The sequence below is a fragment of the Hippocampus zosterae genome, chromosome 11 (assembly GCF_025434085.1).
Source record: "Hippocampus zosterae strain Florida chromosome 11, ASM2543408v3, whole genome shotgun sequence".
Lineage (NCBI taxonomy): Eukaryota > Metazoa > Chordata > Actinopteri > Syngnathiformes > Syngnathidae > Hippocampus > Hippocampus zosterae.
Window position 1 is genome coordinate 22,279,250 of NC_067461.1, and position 23,601 is coordinate 22,302,850.

The 23,601-nt window shown below is 42.7% G+C and overlaps 1 protein-coding gene and 1 long non-coding RNA gene across 3 annotated transcripts; one reads left to right on the top strand and one right to left on the bottom strand.

Annotated features, from left to right (window-relative positions):
* Positions 1-3,317: 3,317 nt before the first annotated feature.
* Positions 3,318-22,917, bottom strand: hells (helicase, lymphoid specific). 2 transcript variants are annotated; one of them, XM_052081036.1, is made up of 24 exons: positions 22,746-22,917; positions 22,628-22,658; positions 21,814-21,911; positions 21,419-21,537; positions 20,816-20,938; positions 20,654-20,695; positions 20,522-20,549; positions 20,365-20,423; positions 20,253-20,294; positions 19,917-20,144; positions 18,935-19,117; positions 17,451-17,594; positions 17,059-17,255; positions 15,735-15,828; positions 15,464-15,625; positions 11,050-11,192; positions 10,794-10,938; positions 10,452-10,535; positions 5,171-5,290; positions 4,961-5,077; positions 4,718-4,877; positions 4,250-4,346; positions 4,089-4,165; positions 3,318-3,737 (listed from the first exon to the last, which is right to left on the bottom strand). In XM_052081036.1, the coding sequence occupies exons 2-24, from the start codon at positions 22,633-22,635 to the stop codon at positions 3,649-3,651; spliced, it is 2,559 nt and encodes an 852-aa protein (XP_051936996.1). In that variant the 5' UTR covers positions 22,636-22,658; positions 22,746-22,917; the 3' UTR covers positions 3,318-3,648. The 2 variants fall into 2 exon arrangements, with proteins under 2 accessions (XP_051936996.1, XP_051936995.1); XM_052081035.1 differs by having other exon boundaries at positions 22,628-22,916.
* LOC127610766 (uncharacterized) lies at positions 14,150-18,724 on the top strand. The gene is made up of 2 exons (XR_007965036.1): positions 14,150-14,405; positions 18,318-18,724. It is a non-coding gene; the product is annotated as an uncharacterized LOC127610766 (long non-coding RNA).
* Positions 22,918-23,601: the final 684 nt, after the last annotated feature.

Below are 23,601 nucleotides of genomic sequence, written 5' to 3' on the forward strand. Positions count from 1 at the left end.
AAGTCCTTCTACAGTGTGCGAGGGAGGAGGTACGCATGAATCACTTGACACCTGAACAGTGTCACCACACCCTGGTCTTTTGCATTCCGATAAAAGCTCACAAGAAAAAGACAGCTGCAATGCATATGGTTGTATGTGTGTACACTCTCCAAACGCATTCTAGCTCATTTTGAATGATAGTCAGCACACACCTGCCATCACCTGATTAAACTTCAATCGCAGCCATTCTTAAAGGACTTTTCCCAAATGTTTTGAGCTAAGTGACCACTACGTTGAACTGTTCACAATCCTTTCAAGTGTGTTTATATGCTGAGGTAATAAATGACCAGAACATAATGCTGCCACTATACAATAATCCATCCCTTATCTGAGTCGCTTTTCCTCATGAGGGCCACGGGAGTGCTTGGGCCTATCCCAGCGGTGTTCGGTTGGTAGGCGGGGTACACCCACAACTAGTCGCCAGGCAATTGCAGGCCACAGTAACAACCATTCCCAAATTGCAGCGCACACTGACATACATTCACACTCACAGTTACACTGAGGGACAATTTAGAGTGTACCATGCATATTTTTGGAATGTGAGAGGAAACTGTAGTTTCTGAAGAAAATCCACACAGGCATGTGGAGAACACAGAAAGGCCGGAGCCCAGATTCAAACCCACAAGTTCTGCACTGTGAGGTGGATTTGTATGATCCAGTTGGCCATCGTGCCACCGACGTTTGAAATAATAGCCAATGTATTTAATTTTCATTTCATTCAACAGTAATAAATGTTTCCAAGCGCAGGGCTCTGGACTGACTTTTACTAGGAGCACAGTGGCTGCTCTTGGGGTGAATGTTTAATTTCCTTGAAGAAAATATTCACATTACACTTCAATACTTTTGGGGCCAAGTGGTTAAGATCCTCACCTGGCACCGCATGGACCCGTCTCAAACAGTAAATGCAGCAAACAAGGTTTTCATTTCATATTTTATCCACCCATTTCCTGATCCGCTTATCCTCACAAGGGGGTGCTGGAGCCTTTCCCAGCTGTCTTCGGGCAGTAGGCAGGGGACACCCTGAACTGGTTGCCAGCCAATCGCAAGCAATACTGTATCATTCCCACTAAGTCAGGGGTGTCCAAAGTTGGTCCTCAAGGGCTGCTATCCTGCCTGTTTTCCAGCTCTCCCAAGAGCAACACACCTGATTCAAATAATCAAGAACATTCACAAGCTGCTTCAGAGCTGGGGGATGAGATGATCATCTGAATCAGGTGTGTTGCAGCCGGGAGAGCTGGAAAACAGGCAGGAAACTGGCCCTCCAGGCCCGGAGCTGGACATGCTTGTTGTAGGCGGTCAGCATTGATGCTTTACTGAATGTGAAAATATTCTTAAAACAGAGAGTATGTTGAACAACTCTTTTGAAAAAGTGATGCTTTGCTTTTTTTTGTCCAAAGATGAACAAACGGTCCAAAATCTTTGATCAGTTGCGGGTAATGCTCTAGCACAGGGGTGTCAAACTCAGGTCCTGGAGAGCCACTGTCCTGAATGTTTTCTAAGTCTCCCTGTTGCAACACACCTGATTCAAACATGGAAAACATGCAGGACAGCGGCCCTCCAGGACCTGAGTTTGACACCCCTACTCTAGCAGATGATGCTTTGCATCTGGGAAAACCTGCAAGGATCTATGCCTACATGTGTTCTGATATTTTAACATCTCAGTACCGAAATGTGTCATTGGTGTGTGCGATGGGAAACTAAAATTTCAACGTCTTTCAGATCCATTAGAACATGCCATGCTAGGTCACTTTCAGGCACTTTAAAACCAATGATGATGGGCAGCAGACTTAAAAGGCACCAATTTTCATGGGCATTTCCAGCTAGACTCCTTTGCACTGCAAAATTCAGTGATATAGTCTGTGGGCTGTCAGCTTTGTCACTCCACTTATAGGGGAAATGTTGAACCCTTTCGGGGACAGTGGTTACTACAGTGGGCATATGATCATGTTATCAGGTTACAGGTTATCATTATTGGTGCATGAAATGGTTAATAAACCAATTGAGATGAAGTAAAATCACTTTTTATCAAACCCTTTAGGCAGAGTCAAAGTCAACTGCAAAAAGATTATGGAGCAAGTCTGGTGGATGTCCTGACAAAACCGGAAAATGTTTTAACTTGTCAGTCATGGCACACCATCTTCACACCGAAGCAGTGTGTGAGAGTCTGACTTTGTAGAGCTGTTTGGACATGACGAGCATGGTCTTGCTTGAAAAGTTCCAGTTTCTTCTTTTTTTTTTTTAACTCAGCAAGTGATCCCAAACAGACCCAGAAAAGCTTCCCAAAAAAGCCACCAAAAGAACGGGCACCTAAATTATCAGCTATATTACACTTATTAATCTACCTTTATTTACTTTTTTTTACCAAGCTCCAACGTGATGACATCTTTTAACTGTGGCTCATGGACTTCTTTCTCGCCATACTTCTTTACATCTATTGTCTTTTGTGAAGTGCAGCTCAATATACAGATGCACAAAACTGTGGTGGAGTGTTCGCCAACACCCAATAATACACTGCATCAATTTTGTGTATTTTTATTGATGTAACCAGGGGATTGCAAAACTCAAAATCATCAACATAGAGAAGGAGCTGAAGTGAAATATCCTCAGTGCCTGAGAGTCTATTTTATGGAAGTTTCTTCCATCCAGAAACGACTCATATCTATCCTCCTGAATTGTGTTGAGTGGAAAGATTTCTCCTGCACGTCTTTCAGGGATAATACGTTTGTATATTTGTGAGTAATATTGCTCTCCATTCTCAGTAAGATGTGGCCTAATTGTAGTTCACTTTTTTTTTTTTTACTTGAAGAAATTATTCACGCATGTGTCCTCTCATTTCAATACTTGGGGCATTTGGGGCAAAGTGGCACCGTATGGACCCCTCTTAAGCAGTAAGTGCAGAAAACGATGGTTTCAATTCATATTTTATTGTTCAAGTTTTTACAACACAAGTTATGCAGGGATGGATAAGTGGCAACACACATTGAGCAACCCCTTGATTGATTAGAGAAAAAAAATGGGGGAGGGTTCACTATTTTCCCAGGGGTTGGGGTTCAAACACTCCCGGTTTAGCACCATTTGCAGTATTTGGGCGGGGGGGGGGGGGGGGGGGAGAACATACATAGTTTTTTTCCCACAATACATTACAATGGGCATCAATTATCCATGGATTATCCCTATTCATGGGTTGGCCCGGTGACACCATATTCAGGTGACCCACAAATAGCGTAAATTGACGCCCATTGAAATGAATTTGGAAAAACGATGACGACAACAACAAATGGAGATACAGTTCATACATTTTCACACCAACTCAATTCTTCAAAAAAACTGTTCAACATTTGATACACATTTCCATGTGAAAAAAACAAACAAACAAAAAACGGGGGTGGGACTAGTAGAAGAGGGTCAAATAAAAGTGTCAGCAGGAAGCAAAGATGATTAGAGTAAAGACAAAACTACAATGAAATCAGTCAACATTAAATGTGTACAATCATCAAGCAGTAGGGAAAACATTGACGGCGTGTTCTTGAAGTCCGAAGTCATCTGAGCATTGCTTGCGTTTACATCTTAAGGAACGTTATTGAAGTTAATACAGTGTTTCGGGTCTTTTCAAGTCAAGGCGATGTCTGATGATTCAGCAGTCTCAATAACTCTGAAGACTCCAACTTTTTCCTTCTTCGTCCCCCTTTTTCCTTTATCTGCAATTCCACAGTTGTAAATTTATCAAACATGGCTACATTTTAATTCTTGTATGTGCTGGGGTTGAAACAGAAAAAAAAGCTCTATGATAGACATTTTTTACAAAAAGGTTTTTTTCATTGAATATTTTGTTCAGTTCGACCACACTGGATGCTTGGTCAAGCTACCACAAATATATTTTTAAGGTGCCTGTCTTTTCCCAAACTATTTGCATGAATTTTTACTCATTTGGATTTGTGAAGTAAATCATAACACCGGCCATGTTAGGAGCACACTGCTGTGCATATAGAGACTTTTATTATGTTGACCTACAAAATAATTATTTCTCAAATTAATTCTTGACTACCCACCCAGCAAGTCACTGCGGTCCAATAAAAACTCCAGGTCTTTATCGCTGATCACTTGCCCACTTGATGATTGCACCTCTCTGGAAAGGGTAAAAGTGACAGCCAACGATAAGTTCAGTATAGAAAAGAAAGCATTACTGTCCAAAAATATGACAACAACTTACTTCTCAATGCCTTTGTTTTGGAGCAGTTCCATCAGCTCATCCAGATCAATGCAGCTTTTAGTTTGGTTCAATTCTGTCCTCCCACCTTTGAACTTATCTGTGTTTAAAAAAGAGAAAGAAAACAAACAAACAAAAAAAAGGAAACTAATATGAATTTTTCTTTAACACAGTTTTGACATTTGGACTCATTATCAATAAATACGAGATTACATGACTTTGTTGCTATTTGTAACCAATGAATTGCCACAATCAATAGATAACTGTTTTGTTAAGCGCTTTATTACAGCTGCCACTGTTGTGAAAGCGCTATATAAATCAGCATGTATTGTATTGTATTGTATTGTATGGTTTGCTTAACAATTTCTATTGAGACATTGACATGTTTGAGGAATGGTACATGAGCCAGCTAACATAAACTGTTCTCCACAGACACTATTTAAGAACTGCTTGTGGTACAAATGGACTCACTCTTGTGGATGACCATCTGTTCCAGCTTTCTCTTTGCCGAGGCTCTCTCCAGAATCTTTTGGTCGACAGTGTTTGCTGTCACCAGACGATACACCACCACTGGTTTAGTTTGCCCAATGCGATGACAGCGGTCCTGAGCCTGCAGATCTGCCTGGGGGTTCTGAGAACAAATGATCATTTGAAAAACGCATTGGCACTGCCATCTGAACTTCATCTCAATGTCGACTCCTCTTGGTGACCTACCCAGTCACTGTCAAAAATAATGACAGTGTCGGCAGCTGTGAGGTTGATCCCAAGCCCGCCGGCTCTGGTGCTGAGCAGGAAAATGAAAACATCTGGGTCTTTGGAAAACTTAGCAATCTGAAAGAAAAAAAAAACGCAGCCGAGACAGTACTTTTATCCGCCCTAAAGCAACACAATTTGCACCTTCAGCGTGCACATCATGTGACTCACATTTTCTTCCCGATCACCATAGGACATCCTGCCATCCAATCGGCTGTATTGGAAGCCACGCAGAAAGCAATAATCCATTAGAATGTCCAAGATGGAGGTCATTTGACTGAAGATGAGTACCTGAATGACAACATTCAAGTGTTTTATGGATTATTGTAAATATCAACTCCTCCGTGAGCCGTCACCTTACCGTGGTGGAGGGGTTTGCGTGTCCCAAAGATCCTAGGAGCTAAGTTGCCTGGGGCTTTATGCCCCTGGCAGGGTCACCCATGGCAAACAGGTTCTAGGTGAGGGGCCAGACAAAGCACGGCTCATAGACCCTCATGATGAATACAATAGATGGACCAAGGTTTCCCTTGCCCGGACGCGGGTCACCGGGGCCCCCATCTGGAGCCAGGCCTGGAGGTGGGGCTCGTTGGCAAGCGCCTGGTGGCCGGGCCTACACCCATGGGGCCCGGCCGGGCACAGCCCGAAGAGGCAACGTGGGTCTCCCTTCCCATGGGCTCACCACCCATGAGAGGGGCCAAAGGGGTCGGGTGCAATGTGAGCTGGGCGGCAGCTAAAGGCGGGGACCCTGGCGGTCCGATCCTCGGCTGCAGAAGCTAGCTCTTGGGACATGGAATGTCACCTCTCTGGCAGGGAAGGAGCCCGAGCTGGTGTGTGAGGCAGAGAATTTCCGACTGGATATAGTCGGACTTGCCTCCACACACAGCCTGGGTTCTGGTACCAGTTCTCTCGAGAGGGGTTGGACTCTCTTCTCTCCTGGAGTTGCTCACGGTGAGTGCCGCAGAGCAGGTGTGGGCATACTCATTGCCCCCCGGCTCAGTGCCTGTACATTGGGGTTCACACCGGTAGACGAGAGGGTTGCCTCCCTCCGCCTTCGGGTGGGTGGACGGGTCCTGACTGTTGTTTGTGCATATGCACCAAACAGCAGCTCAGCATACCCACCCTTTTTGGAGTCCTTAAAGGGTGTGCTGGAGAGTACTCCTGCTGGGGACTCCCTTGTTCTGCTGGGGGACTTCAATGCTCACGTGGGCAATGACAGCGAGATCTGGAGGGGCGTGATTGGGAGGAACGGCCCCCCAGATCAGAACTCGAGTGGTGTTTTGTTATTGGACTTCTGTGCTTGCCACGGATTGTCCATAACGAACACCTTGTTCAAACATAAGGGTGTCCATATGTGCACTTGGCACCAGGACACCCAAGGCCGCAGTTCGATGATCGACTTTGTAGTTGTATCATCGGATTTGCGGCCGCATGTTCTGGACACGCGGGTGAAGAGATGGGCGGAGCTGTCAACAGATCACCACCTGGTGGTGAGTAGGCTCCGATGGTGGGGGAAGATGTCAGTCCGTCGTGGCAGACCCAAACGTATTGTGAGGGTTTGTTGGGAGCGTCTGGCGGAATCCCCTGTCAGAAAGAGTTTCAACTCCCACCTTCGACAGAGCTTTTTCCCATGTTCCGGGGGAGGCGGGGGACATTGAGCCCGAGTGGACCATGTTCCGTACCTCTATTGCTGAGGCGGCCAATCTGAGTTGTGGCCATAAGGTGGTTGGTGCCTGTCGTGGCGGCAACCCCCGTACTCGCTGGTGGACACCAGCAGTAAGGGATGACGTCAAGCTGAAGAAGGAGTCCTATCGAGCCTTTACGGCCTGTGGGACCCCAGAGGCAGCTGACGGGTATCGACTGGCCAAGCGGAACGCAGCTTCGGTGGTCGCCGAGGCAAAAACCCGAGCGTGGGAAGAGTTTGGTGAGGCCATGGAAGCCGACTTTCGGACGGCTTCGAGGAAATTCTGGTCCACCATACGACGTCTCAGGAGGGGGAAGCAGTGCACCACTAACACTGTGTACAGTGGGGATGGGGTGCTGCTGACTTCGACTCGGGACGTTGTGAACCGGTGGAAAGAGTACTTCGAAGACCTCCTCAACTCCACCAACACGTCTTCCTTGGAGGAAGCAGAGCCTGGGGACTCTGAGGTGGGCTCTCCTATCTCTGTGGCTGAAGTCACCGATGTGGTTAAAAAGCTCCTCGGTGGCAGGGCCCCAGGGGTGGATGAGATCCGCCCGGAGTTCCTCAAGGCTCTGGATGTTGTGGGGCTGTCCTGGTTGACACGCCTCTGCAACATCGCGTGGTCAACAGGGAGCGTGCCTCTGGATTGGCAGACCGGGGTGGTAGTCCCTCTTTTTAAAAAGGGGGACCGGAGGGTGTGTTCCAACTACAGAGGGATCACACTCCTCAGCCTCCCTGGTAAGGTCTATTCAGGGGTGCTTGAGAGGAGGGTCCGTCAGGAAGTCGAGTCTCAGATTGAGGAGGAGCAGTGTGGTTTTCGTCCCGGCCGTGGAACAGTGGACCAGCTCTACACCCTTAGCAGGTTCCTCGAGGGTATGTGGGAATTTGCCCAACCAGTCTACATGTGTTTTGTGGACTTGGAGAAGGCGTTTGACCGTGTCCCTCTGGGAGTTCTGTGGGGGGTGCTTCGAGGGTATGGGGTACCGAACCCCCTAATACGGGCTGTTCGGTCACTATACCACCGATGTCAGAGTTTGGTTCGCATTGCCGGCAGTAAGTCGGAATCGTTTCCAGTGGGGGTAGGACTCCGCCAAGGCTGCACTTTGTCACCGATTCTGTTCATAACCTTTATGGACAGAATTTCTAGGCGCAGCCGAAGCGTTGAGGGGGTCCGTTTTGGGGGCCTCAGTATTGCATCCCTGCTTTTTGCAGATGATGTGGTGCTGTTGGCTCCTTCAAACAGGGCTCTCCAACTCTCACTGGAGCGTTTCGCAGCCGAGTGTGAAGCGTTTGGGATGAAGATCAGCACCTCCAAATCTGAAACCATGGTCCTCAGTCAAAAAAGGGTGGAGTGCCCCCTCCGGGTCGGGGAGGAGATCTTGCCCCAAGTGGAGGAGTTCAAGTATCTTGGGGTCTTGTTCACGAGTGGGGGCAGAAGGGAGCGGGAGATCGACAGGCGGATTGGTGAAGTGTCTGCTGTGATGCGGACGTTGTATCGGTCTGTCGTGGTGAAGAAGGAGCTGAGCCAAAGGGCGAAGCTTTCAATTTACCGGTCGATCTACGTTCCAACCCTCATCTATGGTCACGAGCTATGGGTCGTGACCAAAAGAACGAGATCCCGGATACAAGCGGCCGAAATGAGTTTTCTCCGCAGGGTGTCCGGGCTCTCCCTTAGAGATAAGGTGAGAAGCTCGGTCATCCGGGAGGGGCTCAGAGTCGAGCCGCTTCTCCTCCATATCGAGAGGAGCCAGATGATTCGGATGCCTCCTGAGCGCCTCCCCGGTGAGGTGTTCCGGTCATGCCCCACCGGGAGAAGACCCCGAGGAAGACCCAGGACACGCTGGAGAGACTATGTCACCCAGCTTGCCTGGGAACGCCTCGGGATCCCCCGGGGAGAGCTGGACGAAGTAGCTAGGGAGAGGGAAGTCTGGGCTTCCCTGCTAAGGCTGTTGTCCCCGCGACCCGGCCCCGGATAAGCGGTAGATGATGGATGATGGATGGTAAATATCAAGTCATCAATTGAAACGTCAGTTTTCATCCATCAATTTATTTTTGTACAATACAACAGCTAAACGTTTCAGCAAAGTGCGAAGGCGTAATGTGAGAGCAAGTCCTAATTAACCTGTGCCTATCACACACAGTGACAGAAGCAGGACACTGCTTTGTCCATATTGTTCATGCAAAAATTGGCACAGCACAGGATGGGAAAAACAATATTGCGGGAGAGCGCAAACGAGAAAAAGAACCGGCTGCCACACACAGAAAAAAAAAAATCAGACACTGAGCAAGTTAAAGTTCTAATTGACTATATTTTACTTGCCATTAAAACAAATGCACCAAATATTGGATTGATGTTGATTTGATTCCTATTCAATGTGTTAAAATACTGCGTTAATTTTCAATGTTAAAAAAACAAAACAACAAAAAACGCTTATAGTAACAATATAACACTTTGTTAAAATAAGCTTTATCACATTTTCAGTTAGGGGTGTGCCTTGGGATGTTTTTCAATGAAAGAATTGAGCCTTGGCTTGAAAAAGATTGACAAACACTGGGCTATATGACGTATGAATATTGATATTATGCATCTGTGGGAGTGTATTTTTATGTTGTATATTACCTATGTTAAAAGTGAAACCTCAATAAAAATATTTGAACAGTAAAAATGTGTAACAATTTGCAGTGTTTTGAATTAAATGTAGGTTGAACATAATTTGCAAAACATTGTGTTCGTTTTTTATGTTAAACCTGACGTCTCGACTTCATCGGAATTGGGTTTGTACGAACCGTGTCAGGTACATTCAAATGATGAATTTGATCCAACCGATTTTTGTCTTCGTTCTCGTTCAAATCATCTCCCAACTGTCTTTTTTTTCTGCATGCGTCAGCCAAACGTCAATTCAAACCTATCATGTAGCATCCGGCAGCCCTAACGTTCTTGAAAAGCAGCTAGACAAGAAACGAAGTCAACACCAATACAATTATTTACGTTCGTTCCTGGTTATACAGTTGAATTTCATTCCGTGTGTTGTGCATTGCAAAGAACTTTGCGCTTTGTATTATTATTTTATTGTTTGTTTTATTTGTACTTTATTCATTGTAAAATGATTCTACCTTTTATTTTAACGACATCCTCTGGATCATTTGTTTTAAATACCATATTTTTTACATAAGCTTATACATTGAAAAATAAATGTAAAAAATGGTCATTTATTACCAGAAACAACAGAAAAAAGTACTGAAAATTGGTACTGTTGAGTATCAGTATCGATTCCCAAGTACCAAGAATTGGGACCAAAGCGGTTCAAATGTGAAAGGTGGCAATCCCTAGCTGGCACTGATCCTTTTTTTTTTTTTAACCAATCAATATAATATAATGCTGACATTCGGCCTTCACTGTAATGTTATGGAGATATAGCAGGTGAGCATATATGGACTAGTTCATTTCATGCAGGTGCCAAAACACAAGTCAATGGCAGAACCAGCGGAGCCAGTAAAGTGCGCAGCAGTGGAGCTTTTCTGACTCAAGCACAAGGGAGAAAAAGACCCAAACCGTGATACAAAACCACTCATTTGGAGCTTAGTGTTGATTAGCAAAAAATATTTTATTAGCCAACTATATTATACATAACTTCACAAATGTAGGGTCGATCCCATTAAATTAATCATTCCAGGTTGGACAAGCACAGATAGTTTAAAAAATATATATTTCTTGAGAGGAAAACTATGACATGCGACACAAGCACTTTTCTCAAAACAATGGTGTTTTACCTTATGTCCTCTTTTCTTTAGTGCAGGCAGAAGTCTGTCCAGTATGAGAAATTTCCCAGAACACTGTACCAGCTCCTCATCAATCTGCATCAAAATTGGGAAGGAAAGCTTTAATGAAAGAAAGTACAGCACATGCATACACATGCATAGGGGGCAAATTTGATGGAGCCCAGGGAGCCTTGCTGCGGGGCTGGGGGCAGATCAGTAAACCAAGTTGCCGAACAGGACATGTTGAAGGAGAAACTAAAACATGTTTTAAATGTTTTAAAGCAAGAATCCATTTAATGCACCAGCGAGGGATCACTCGCTGGCAAAAAACATCTAAACATAAATATCTTCTACCTTCAATTCTTGTGTGGCTGGATCCAGGGGGTATTCTACCAGGTAAGGGTGATTACAGCATCGTTTTAGCAGCATGAGAATATTCTGCATCTTTAGGTTGATATGTGCATCCAAAGGGCACTGGATGTCCAGCACTGGAGAGGAGCTAAAAGGGCAGAACGTGGGAGCACCTTATTATATGACTGGCACATCAGCTTCTTTGGGCCAGTGGATTAATTGACTGCATTATAAACAAGTCTGAAGGTTGGCTTCTGACCTGTCCTCTGGTTCCTCTTGGAGCTTTTTCAGATATTTTTCGAAGCCTGACGGTGTATCATCCTCTGCTTCAGCGTAGTCTACCTGCTTTCGACTGCAACGCTTTGGTCTGCCATCTGGCGTCAAACCTACAGGTGCTTCAGTCTTAAAGTAAGCAAGCAAACAAAACAAACATTTTTGTTTCTTTTACTACCATTCACAAGTGTGTAATTTGACAGGCAGCAGTGGCTTCTCTAAAACCAAAGGGTGAAGTAATGATGCCAAATGCATTAAAAAATAATGAGTATTTTAGTATTCTGCAATCAAATGTAGGCCGCACAGTCAAGTAGTGGTTAGCATTGCTACATCACAATCCGGAGATCTGGGTTGAAATCGCCATCACTGTAAATCTATTGTTCGGAGTTTAGACATTGTTGACATCGCCGGTTTGGGTCTTCCCACAGTGTGTGAAAAAATTCATACAGTGAAACTCCAGTGAAACAACAAAACCTCCTCCTTTACATGGGCGAAAATAGGCTGACACAAAAGGTTCTGTCAGCTAAATAGGACCCAAACCACTCAAGAGCACTGCCACCAATGCCCAACAAGTGCTGCAAACGAGTCAGCAGAATACTGTGATCCACTGTATCAAATGCTGCAGTTAAGTCCAATAAAACTAGACACACGTGGTCTCCAGATTCATTTGCCAGGAGGATGTCATTAAAAACGCGTAACAGGGCTGACTCCGTGCTATGCATCGTCTTGAAACCTGACTGGAAGACCTCCAAGATGTTATGTTCATCCAAGAAAAGTTTCAACTGCATGTGCACCACTTTTTCCAGAATTTTGGAAATGAAAGGCAGTTTGGAAATGGGCCTGAAACTTGACAGCACATCTGGATCAAGACCAGTTCAGTTGAAAAGGGTTGCGCACCCCATGCATGAAGCCCATTGGTGTAAATGCGAGGGTGGATGTTTTTTGTTGTTGTTTTTTTAAATGTACCGTTATCAACTGGTAACCAGTCTTGATGCCCTATCTACCGTTTATTTAGACCAAATATTGTACTGGTACTGGCCATTAAGAATAAATAAATCAAGGAGAAAAAATTACTACACACATGGGATTATGTATGCATTGATGGGGAAAAGTTTAACTTAAAATATTTATGCAAATCTGCAGTGAAAAAGTTATGTCAAAACAAGCAAAATTAAGATGGCCCCTTTTGTTGTCAATTTTGTGACCAATAAACGGTTAATATCCACACAAGGATTTGACTGACCATGTCCAGGAATGAACAATAGACCATATTTTCCGCACTAAATTATGAGGTGCACCTTCAGTGAATGGTCTATGTGTTAATTTTTTTCATATATTGGACGCGCTGCTTTATAAGACACAATCTACAATGTATCCACAAGATGGAGGTACACTCCTTCCTTTCAACTCGAGAGGCGCTCATGACCGCCTCCGAAAAACATAAATTAATGATGATTACAGTACTTCAATTAAACTACAAAATTGAAAATAATGCATAAAATCAGAAAATAGACATTAAATTACAATATAAATTCTGTACGCGGGCTATAGAATTTGGTGATTTCCTCGCTTGATTTTTGTTTCGATGCATTATTTTCAATGTTCGTAGTTTCATTGAAGGAATCGTTTAATTTACGTTTTTCGGAGGCGTCATGAACGCCTCTTGAGTCAAACCGAAGTGTGACTGTAGTGCGGAAAATACGGTAGTATCATTAGGGGTGTTCCAATCAGGGTTTTATGCAGAGGTGTCACATTGTCGCGTTAATTGTGATTTATTAATTAGTCATAGCAGCATTTTTTAAAAATCACGTTAATCTGAATTTTAATCTCTAACTTTGTTTCTGTAGGTGGGTTGCCTTTTTATAATATCCCTTTTCATGTAATGGCTTCCTGTGTCCGAGTTGTTGAGGGTGGGGAAACAATGGACAGTCACAGCCTGAAGCGGACATTGATTGGCTGTCATTATCTTTGGGCTTGTTTAGCATAAATTGATAGGCTCCCATTGGATTTGGGAGGGCCAGGTAAGCAGCGGAGAGGAGCCGTGAAAATGGAAGAGCATGTCAGAGTTCTCAGCCCAATGAATGGAAAATGTACATTCCAAAAATGCAAATGGTCATGTTGTGCCTAATTTGTAAAGAGTTTGCTTACCACTGAAGCAGCTCACGTTTAGCCTCCCACATCAATGCAAAGCACCCAGTGGCGAGTGCAGCCACGGCTCACGTTAGCACCGAAAGCATTAGCAATAGAGGGAGCCATAGCAAAGCTATTCGCCAAACTAAACTCGAGGAGAACACCCCGCGTAGCATAGCTGCTGTGTCCTCTGTAGTCTATTAGAAGTGGTTGATGTTTATTTCAGTACTTTATTTTGTAATGATGAAGTGTTATTTCTAAAGTGCTAACTGTGATTTAAAGGTGTGTTTTATTTATTTTTTATTATCCGACACAAGTTCAGTACTTGTATTGCTCAAAAAAGTGTTCTTACTGTTTTGTTATGTTAACCTAAGCACTTTTTATGAACCTGATGTTCTATTTGATTTTTATTTTGTAATTATTTGGAGATTTACAAAAAAAAGAGTGATGTTCCCCTTGTGGGCAAAACTAAAGGTTGCAGGTGTGACTTGGGACTACAGTAGTCTCAAATACAGCATAAAGTAAATGGCTAAGACTGCATCTGTTCAAGTCCGTTTAAAAACAATAAAAGAATTTAAAATGCCGCTTTTTTTGTGATTTTAATCTTTTGATCTGCCTCAATAATGTAATGGATTTAAAATGAAAATAGGGGTTTTCTCAGCAAGAAGATAAAAATATACATTAATTACAAAAATTAATCACAGATCATAATATCACAATTTTTGTAATCTCTTGACAGCACTAGTTTTATGATGATGCCTATTCTGATGATCCATGGGCGAGAACTGCCGATACCAAATCACAGGGTTTAGCTGTAAAATGTTTGATTTATTTTAGAGCTACAGTGATCCCTCGCTACTTCGCGGTTCGTTTATCGCGGGTTCAGTGCATCGCGGATTTTTTCCAAACATATTTTTTTTAATTGTTTTTTTTTTACATGTACAATACAATACAATACAATACATGCTGATTTATATAGCGCTTTCACAACAGCGGCAGCTGTAACAAAGCGCTTTACAAAACAGTTAACATAAAGTAAAATAATAAACAACACATAACATAAAACACGGACAGTCGTGCAGTCCTAACCACTTTTCCGTCACACGCTTTGTTGTTTGAAGCGGTTTGAGATGAAAGAGGAGAGAATCAAAGCGTCCTTTAACCAGTGGATCAGAGACGTCATGCTCAAAATGTGCACACGTCGGCTACATGGTACATGGAGTACAGTACTGTATATGTTGCTCTATGTGACTCGCTGTTGTTTTGCAGCTTCTCGCGGACCGTTTGCGGACTTTAAAAAAAAGTTTTTTTTTTTAACCCGTTTATGTTAATTGGACGCTACTTTGCGGATTTTCGTTTATCGCAGGTGGTTTTAGTCCCCATTACCGTGATAAACGAGGGATTACTGTATAACCAACGATTATTTTAATAATTAATCACATTAACCCGCGACCCCAACTCCAATGACCCCCAGGCTTTTCAATACCTTTATTCATAAACAGTATATTATTTCAAATTGACAGTGCTGAGAAATGCACAAATTATTATTTAGATACTGGATTGGTCTATACTATAGCATTAAAAACATTATCGATCATTGTCTCCCAACATAAAAGCAGATGTTTGCAAATGTCCTGTTTAAATTGAAAAAAAGGAATCAGCACCGTATCCAATCATGGAGGACTACAGAAGTAAGATTTACTGTAGTGACAGGGGCAAGATTCCTGGTAATCAAGAAGAATGAATCTCAAGAGCCTTTAAGTATACTGTCTGCTGGAACTCTGACAGGGCGATCTCTTGACTTTGCAACCAGGTATAATGTAGTGGAGCTCCAATAGGGAAGAGCAGACGGTGGAACCCAATGACCATTGACAACAGTTGGTTATTTAGTTGGATGAATTCAAATATTTGTTGACCCTTCTGAAATGGGATTGTTTGAAATTTGCTGTTTTTAAAGTTTTTAACATGCTCGCCACGCAAAGTATCTTTTTGTGGCATGTGTTGCAGGATGCAAACTTAACATCACTCTCAAATTCCATAAACCATCCACACGGCAGAAACGTTTGCCTGTGCTGCACGCTTGCGCAGTGTTTAAGGAAGGTGGGAAAGGATGCTACACTGCACACAGGGTCTCCTCTAGTTGACTGTATGCTGCAAAGTACGAACAACGGGTGGCCGGTTTCTGTGATCGGCATTTTCCAAGTTTGCATTCAGTTTTAACTTTGGACAATATCGGAACATGGGCCACATCGAGTCATTCACGAAGATACCTTATGCTGACCAAGCACTTTTGCGATGGTCTTGTTCACCACAGCAGTGTAGAAAGTTTCTTGTTTGGCAGTTAAAGGGGCATAAACAATGATCTCTTTCTTTGGAGGAATCTCCAGTGTCACATCAGTCTTCAGTCTCCTCAGCAAAAATGGAGTCAGAATCTAAGACCAAAAAAAAGGGGGGAAAAAAGTCTGGCTCAATAATACAATCAATCTGAAAACCAGTATAAGCTACTTTCAAGGAAAGCAGTACTTGTGCGTGGGGACTGACCTGGTGCAACATGCTGAGGATGTTCCGTTCACGTTCAGCAGCCACCACACTTTCTGCCTCGCCAAGTGTGTCAATGTCGAACCAAGACTCAAAGCTATGCAACACCCAAGAGGTTAAAACATTACTATTGTTATCGGGGTCCTTTTTGCAGCTTGTCTCAGACTGGTAAAATAATACAAAGAGTACAATGCAAGAGGTTGATACTCAAAGAGCTAGAGTTACGGGAAAAAACCCAACAACAACAAAAAACGTTTTACAATTTAATCTGTGGGCCCGAAGATACCTGACAAAGCTTTGACATGAAGTGTCATTTTTTTCCTTTGAAACTTAAAACATTTAGAGTTCTGATCCTCAATGAGGAAACAGTCAATTGCAATGAAGTAATAGAATTCCCATAATTTTAGGATATTTTTTCCCAAGATGGTGCCGTAGTTGGCAGCCCTCGGCAAGTGCTCTTCAAGAGCTTTGCTTATTTTTTTTGTGTCTTTGTTTCTCTCCCAGGGTGTTTGTTGTTACTTCGTGTGGACCCCGATGTGGATTTTTTTCAGAGTTTTGGGCCATGACATTCGTCAAAGGAGAATCTGTGCTTGGTGGTTGCACCTTCTCGGCAGTACGCCTGTACCAGCACTGATATTGATTGGGAGGAATGTCGGCGCTCTTTGGTGCGATTGTGAGCACAATTGGTTGTTTGTCTATTTGTGCCTTGAAACCAGTTCAAAAGTGTACCCCGCCAACTGCCCAAGGAGAGCCAGGATAGGCTCCAGCATACCAGTGACCCTCGTAAGAATCAAGGGGATCAAATAATAGGTGAATATAATCGATTAATTTGACAAATTGATGAGTTGGTGATTAATTGTTACACCTGTTAACTGGTGACAACCCAAGCAGTTTTTCATGCTTTTGCCCAGACATAAGGCTAATGCCCACTCCTGTTTGAGGCTCCACAATCCCTTTTGAGGGCTGAAGTCAAAGATACCGAGACTTATGAGATGATTCCCCATTCTTCCTCCACTGCAGTAATGACAAGACGCTGATTTAGGTTTTGCCATTCCACTCCTTGTTAGAGAACAGCAAGTTGGGCAAAAAGCACTGAAAACCAAATACAGTATGTGCATTCAAATGTTTGGTGAAGGTAAAATTAAGTTCACCTGAGTGATGTATACACATTTACATTATAGGTCCAGTCAGACCGCGGAGGAGGCTCGATGTGGCTCACATTATGCCCAAGTTTGCGCCAGTCCATTAATTTTCAAACAGTTTTCCATTCCACTGTTGAGAATTATGCTACACTAGCGGGCGAAAATGTGGCTCTAAGAACTCTTACCTCTTCAGGTCATCAAAGACCTCAGGTAAGAGAAAATTGAGAAGAGACCAAAGCTCGGCCAAGTTGTTCTGTAGTGGAGTCCCCGTAAGCAGCAGCTTGTTGTCAGTGGGCAGCATCTTCAACTCCCGCACTAGTCGACAGTTGAGGTTTTTGATTCTGTGGCCTTCATCAACAATTAAGTAATTCCACTGACAGCGCTGGAAGGAACACAATTTAAAGTTTTTTTTTTAAAAAGGTGAACAGACTGGCATCAGTTTGTACTTTTAAATAGGGAAAAAAATCCTTCACTAACTTTCCTTTTGGTTGCCATCCACTATTTGGAGTACCTTTATTAAATGTGCATGAGGGTTAAATGTTTGACCCAGTCATACAAGACAGAAGATAGATTATACCTGAAGATACTTTCGGTCAATCATGGCAATCTCAAATGAGGTAACGACGACAGGACACATATTGAGGGGGCCCTGGGATTTCCGTATGTGCTTCAGCAGTTTGCTCCTCTCAGTTTGGGGGCCATGATAAAGCAGCACAGACACCTAAAGGAGACAAATGACGGCAGGACAAAATAAATTAGAATGGGCAATTTCATTTTTGAAATTATACTGTATTTGAGAGCTGCAATGATGCTCCAAAGTCAAGATTTGATTGGTATCTCAATTTTTCTCAGACTAGTAGCATGTCCAGGTCATTTGGATGTGAAAAATAAGCATGTTCAAATGTTTTGTAACGAACGAGCGTTAGCATGACCAATGCATTATTCATCTGCAATGAAGACATCCACCAGAAAATGTTGCACATCACTGGAAGCAACTCGGAAGCTGGAAGTGCCTGGTGAAACCTGTGTTTAAATTTGGTCAATTTAATTTTTTTTTCTAAAGTTTTACTATTGCTTACTCCCCATGTCCGTGGATCAGTTTTACAAACATGCCATTTGGGAGGTGTCAGAGGGTTCAACTGATCGCGTGTGAAGGTCAGGCCAATACAATACAATACAATACAATACAATACATGCTGATTTATATAGCGCTTTCACAACAGCGGCAGCTGTAACAAAGCACTTTACAAAACAGTTAACATAAGGTAAAATAATAAACACAACACATAACATAAAACACAGACAGTCGTGCAGTCCTAACCACTTTTCCGTCACACGCTTTGTTGTTTGAAGCGGTTTGAGATGAAAGAGGAGAGAATCAAAGTGTCCTTTAACCAGTGGATCAGAGACGTCATGCTCAAAATGTGCACACGTCGGCTACAAGCTAAGTTTCAAAGTCAACAAGAAGCTGTAGCATCCATTGACGAAAAAAGAGATTGGTTAACTTCTCCTGTCCCAATGAAATCCATTTCAATTCCAAGCGGCGACTCACGGTTCCAAATATGCATCTGCGCTCTTCGCCAACGCTCCTCTCTCCTCATCCTCAACTTCAGCGGCCATCCATCCAGCCGCACCAACGCCAACTGTCCAACAGCGCTGACATAGCCACTGAACAAATCGGGGTTGTGAAAAATGCTGCCCATTACTGGCGCAAAAAACACAAGCGCCCCAGGTCTGTCCAGCACCGACAGTCAATGGCGCCGACATTCCTCCCAATCAAAATCTGTGCTGGTACAGGCGTGCTGCCGAGAAGGCGCAACCACCAAGCACAGATACTGCTCCTTTGACGAATGTCGTGGCCAAAAAGCGCTGAAAACAGTCCATATCAGGTCCACACAATGAAACAACAAACAACATGTGACAAAACAAAAGACAAAAACAGCAAAAAAGAACAAAAAAGCAAGGCTCTTGAAGAGCACTTGCCGAAGGCTGCCTACTCGGGCGCCATCTTGGGGGAAAAAAAAAAAAAAATGTACTCAGTAGTCCACTGTCTTACAGTACCTCTGGTGTGAAGCGCTTGAACTCATTGATCCAGTTGGGGAGAGTGGAAAGTGGTGCCACCACCAAGAAAGGGCCCATGACTTTCTTTTCGACCATCATGGCGATGTGTGCGATGCACTGGATTGTCTTTCCCAGTCCCATCTCATCGGCGAGGATCCCATTGATGCCGTTCTCCCACAACATCTGACACCAAAACAGAAACTCGAGTTAAAAAATATATACGAGGGTCATTCAATGAAGAAGGTGAATTTTTTGGTATAAGGACTTTTAATCCAGACAGAAGCTTATTTTTTTTCTTCAACGTAGCACTGTCACACACTTTTCCCATCTATGCACAAGCTTCTATATTCCCTCAGCGTAAAAATCGTTGGACTGACCTCTCAGCCACTCGCACACACATTTGAGTTCTTCGTCACTTTCAAACTTCATGCCTCTTGGAAACACTTTTAAGGGACCAAACAGGTGAAAGTCTGAAGGAGCAAAATCTGGGCTGTAAGGGGGTTGGGGGAGCAGCTCCTAGCCCAGCTCGTTGATGGTCTGTATTGTTGGGGCTGCTGTGTGAGGCCTTGCGTGGTCATGATGCAAAATGACTCCTTCTGACTGATGACACCTGCGTTTGTTCTTTATGTCTTTCTTGACCTGCGCCTCAGCAGTTCACAGTAACTGGCACCAAGTGTGAAAGTCACGATAAAGTCAAACGTATTCTGAGCGACTGGCTGAGACATGAATGCTATATTTTCAAAAGTACAGGGTATTTTTTAACCTAAAAATATGTTGAAATTGAGGCATAATTCAATGTACACAAACAGACTTTTACCGGGAAAAACATTGCACATAAGTCATTAGCGCATGAAACATAAACATGCTTTTTCAGAATTAAGTTGCCATTTAGGATTTAAATAACCTTTCATGAATACAGAAAAGGTCTTTCTTGGTCAAGGCATCCAAGGGTCACTTCTTGAATTAGGCTGAATCGACTCACTCGAAGCCACTCGATGCCCTCGATCTGGTACCACCTCATGACCCCACCAGTGAAGAGGTGTGGCTGTTGAGCGGGAACTGGCTCTCCTTTCACCTTCCTGTCAGGGTCCAGGAGATGTTTGGCATTGTCTCGCACCGTCTCCGCCAAACGATTCTTGATGTCTTGGTTGGTGTCGCTCATGTTTTCGATATCGTTGGCATCCAGCTTCTTCTGGGCTGTGGCTGCTTCCTGACATGGAATTGCACATGCATTCACACAATGGTTTAAAGATAACAGACTTTGCCACCTCATCTTGAAATGTTGAAAGGTTAAAGTAAAAAAAGCCACACGCATTACCTCTGCCTCCACTTTAAGTCTCTTGGTCTGCGACATGATTTCCTGCAGGAAAAATAAAGCATTATTCATAAAGCGGATTGGGGGACGGGGTCAGAGTCAAACAGGACCATACTTCTTTGGACATGACATCAGCAATTTTGTAGTCATCCTCCCTTCGTCTCTTCTTTTTATCTAATTTGGAATGAACATCAAAAGGTAAAAAAAACCCACTTTGAACAGAAGTAATTAGCATTTTGAGTATTTTTTTCTGTTAATAAATAAGCATATACCTTTTCCAGGCCCAGTGCTGTTCGTACTCTACATAAAAAATATATATATAAAAAAAGAAACAGGTTCATTTATTATGCCTATGAGAAAGCTTTTTTGATAAAATATTCATAATCAGAAAAGTATTTTCTCACTTTCTTGGCATTCTTTGCAAGCTTTTCCTTCTTGATTTTCTCCTGGCAAGGAGAAAGACAAATCAAAGTACAATTCTTTGGGACAAAACTTCCTGAGCACCAATTATTGAAAAAGATTGATTTGGCCAGTACGACAACTGCTGGATTGGGACATACGAATACCTCATTCTGTTGTTGCTCCATTTTAGTCAGCAGGAATTTAGAGTAGATGTTACTCTTCTGGAGCAAATGTTGCAGTCTTTTGAACCGCATTTCATGACTCTCTCTCTCCAGAGATCGCTGAGCCTGGTGGGTTTCAAATGGTGACACAAACACTTGATCTTAAGACAATAACCCCTCACACACAAACACATACAGTGAGTGCTCTTTAAGCAAGTGCCCACTTAGAAGATTGTATTAGATTGTCCTTAGCATAAGCACCATTTCGGCATCAAAGTGGTTCTTTCACTCCGGAACTTCATGCAGCAAAGTTGATTTATCATGTCATGATCAGATCAGTGGTGGAGAAACTCTGTGAGACGATAGTTCTAATATTAATTAGCCACAGACGGTAACAGTGGACCAAAAGTGCAGCACGACTCATCAGATGTTTTCAGAAATAGGCAGAATTTTTTTTTGTTTAATTTCACACTTGATGGGTGCACAGGCTGTCCATTTAGCTGAATAAACAAACATTAAGAAGTCAATTTAAAATGTACCTTTCATGACTGTGGTACAGTCCTATGTAATTAAGCATTATTATTGGTTATTTTGATAGAAACAAACCTTTTCCCTCATTTCCTTCTCTCTCTTTTCTCCTTCTGCCATCAGATGTTGCTCCTCTTCCTCCATTTCTTTGGTGACAATTGGTTCAGATGGGATATTCTCAGTTTTCAAACTGGTATCTTTGAACCCCCACAAAAAACAAAACAAAAAAACAAATAAAATATGAATCATTCCCAGATGTGAATATCAGTTAATGAGAATGTTATTTTTCCACTAAACACCTTGTGCTATGTCTATCGGCATGCAATGATGAGTGTGTTGTCTGACGTCATGACGATTCACTATTAGATTGAGACATTAAAAGAATCCATTACACTTTCTAAAAATCAGTCAGCAGCTGCTCTTCTCTGGGCATCTTCAGCTTCTCGATTAGGCTAATGTACATTCTTATTTACCCGTAGCAGCTTCTGTTTCCATTGCTGTTCCCAGTGGTTCCTCAGACTCATCAGGTTTTGGGCAGTGAGGGGAAACACTTCGAGGTTCTTGTTTAATGCTGTCCATGGAGAATGGGATAGGTTGCAAGGGTGGGCAGAGGGACACACATGTGAAACAGGTGCAAATCGTTCCTTGTGGTGTTTGAGGAAAAGTTAAACTGTCACAGTATTGACAAATGTAATGTTTTCAACATAATCAATGGGGAATTAACTATGCAATTAGAAACCTGATCTAGCAGCTACATGTAGTGCGTAAGGATATTTTTTAAGATACAATTTAAAAAATAAAGAAGTTGGACAATACATCACAGCACATTTGATCAATTCCCAGACGCCTTGTAATACGGATATAGTACTAAGAAGTGGAAGCAGCCGAGATGCAGTCAGAGTAAGGTCAAAGAGAAAATGCACTGGCGCTTGGAAAAGCATCTTAAGGTATTGTATAAATTTTGTTCTCCCTTGAAGCATATAGCCCACATTTCAGCCAATGTATTTCTGACCTACGAGTTTAAAGCCGATGAATATTGAAAACTAAAAAGACTTTTCACCTCTCCTTTACTCGTCTTGGGTTTGCGCTCAGATGTTGTTGCCTAACATGGCATTTTTGCCGCAACGCTACCCTGAACGAAAAATAGCTTACTAACAATAAGGTAACAATATATTTTGAGACCGGAAAGTACAGTTGCATTTTGAATACTTCAAAGTCCCCGATCGTTCATAACTGAACACGTGGTGTGCATGTAAAATGTACAACTGCTGAACAAATCCATCTTACCAGCTCATTGTTTCCAACGGAAGGTACAACGCTTTATCCGGAGAAAAAGTAAATATTCCAATTCACAAGTCAATTAAATAGAAAACGTTCGAAAATACAAAAAGTATTTCGCAGCTACCCAAAAATCAATTACGTAGTCACAACTGGCAGTACGTGCAGAAACACTGGATATAAACAGCTGTTTAATCGCAAAGTAAATGAATGTCAGTTAAACATTATTAAAACCAACGTAGTCTTCCGGTTTCGGAACGATAATTTTCAACAATATCAACTATACTGTAGCACTAAAAAAGACACGTTAAGAAAGACGTGAAGCTTTGTTTGAGATTTTCAACATAAAAGAAGACCGCTAGGATTACTGCATAATCTCTGTCGGCCATGAGCTAAACTTTTACCCTGAAAGTAAAAGTAAGATATCCGGTACTCTATGGACAAAATTTGACTAGCGCGATGCAAGTTGGAGCCATGAAAGGGCGTTGCTTTAGCTTTCATTTCGCGCCAAATTAGGACGAAGCCACTTGTGAAATAAGTAGGGGTTCTTTGTCACAATTTAAATACTATGGTATTAAGCGATTAATCTAAAATAAAATGGGTAAGACACTAACATGTAATAATAATCAAATATATTATTTGATTCAATGCAACATACTATATTACAGTAAACTAAGGGAAATACATCAGGTATCTCACCCCTTAGACTTTGAAAATGGACTAGGAAGCCACAGAGCAGCGAGAAAGCACAGAATGTTTGTGTGATTACGCATCGCTAGAATCAGACCAAAGAGCGACATTCAACATGATGACCCACCACAACTAAGCAATAATTCGTTAAAGAAAGTAGATTTTTGTTGAAGAACAAGTTCGTTTTGATTTGCAAACCACAAAATAATCACCCAACACTTGACGAGCCCAAAACCGCAGAACGTTGCAAAATTTAAATCAAACGAGCCGCCACGTTGATTGTCAATACTGTG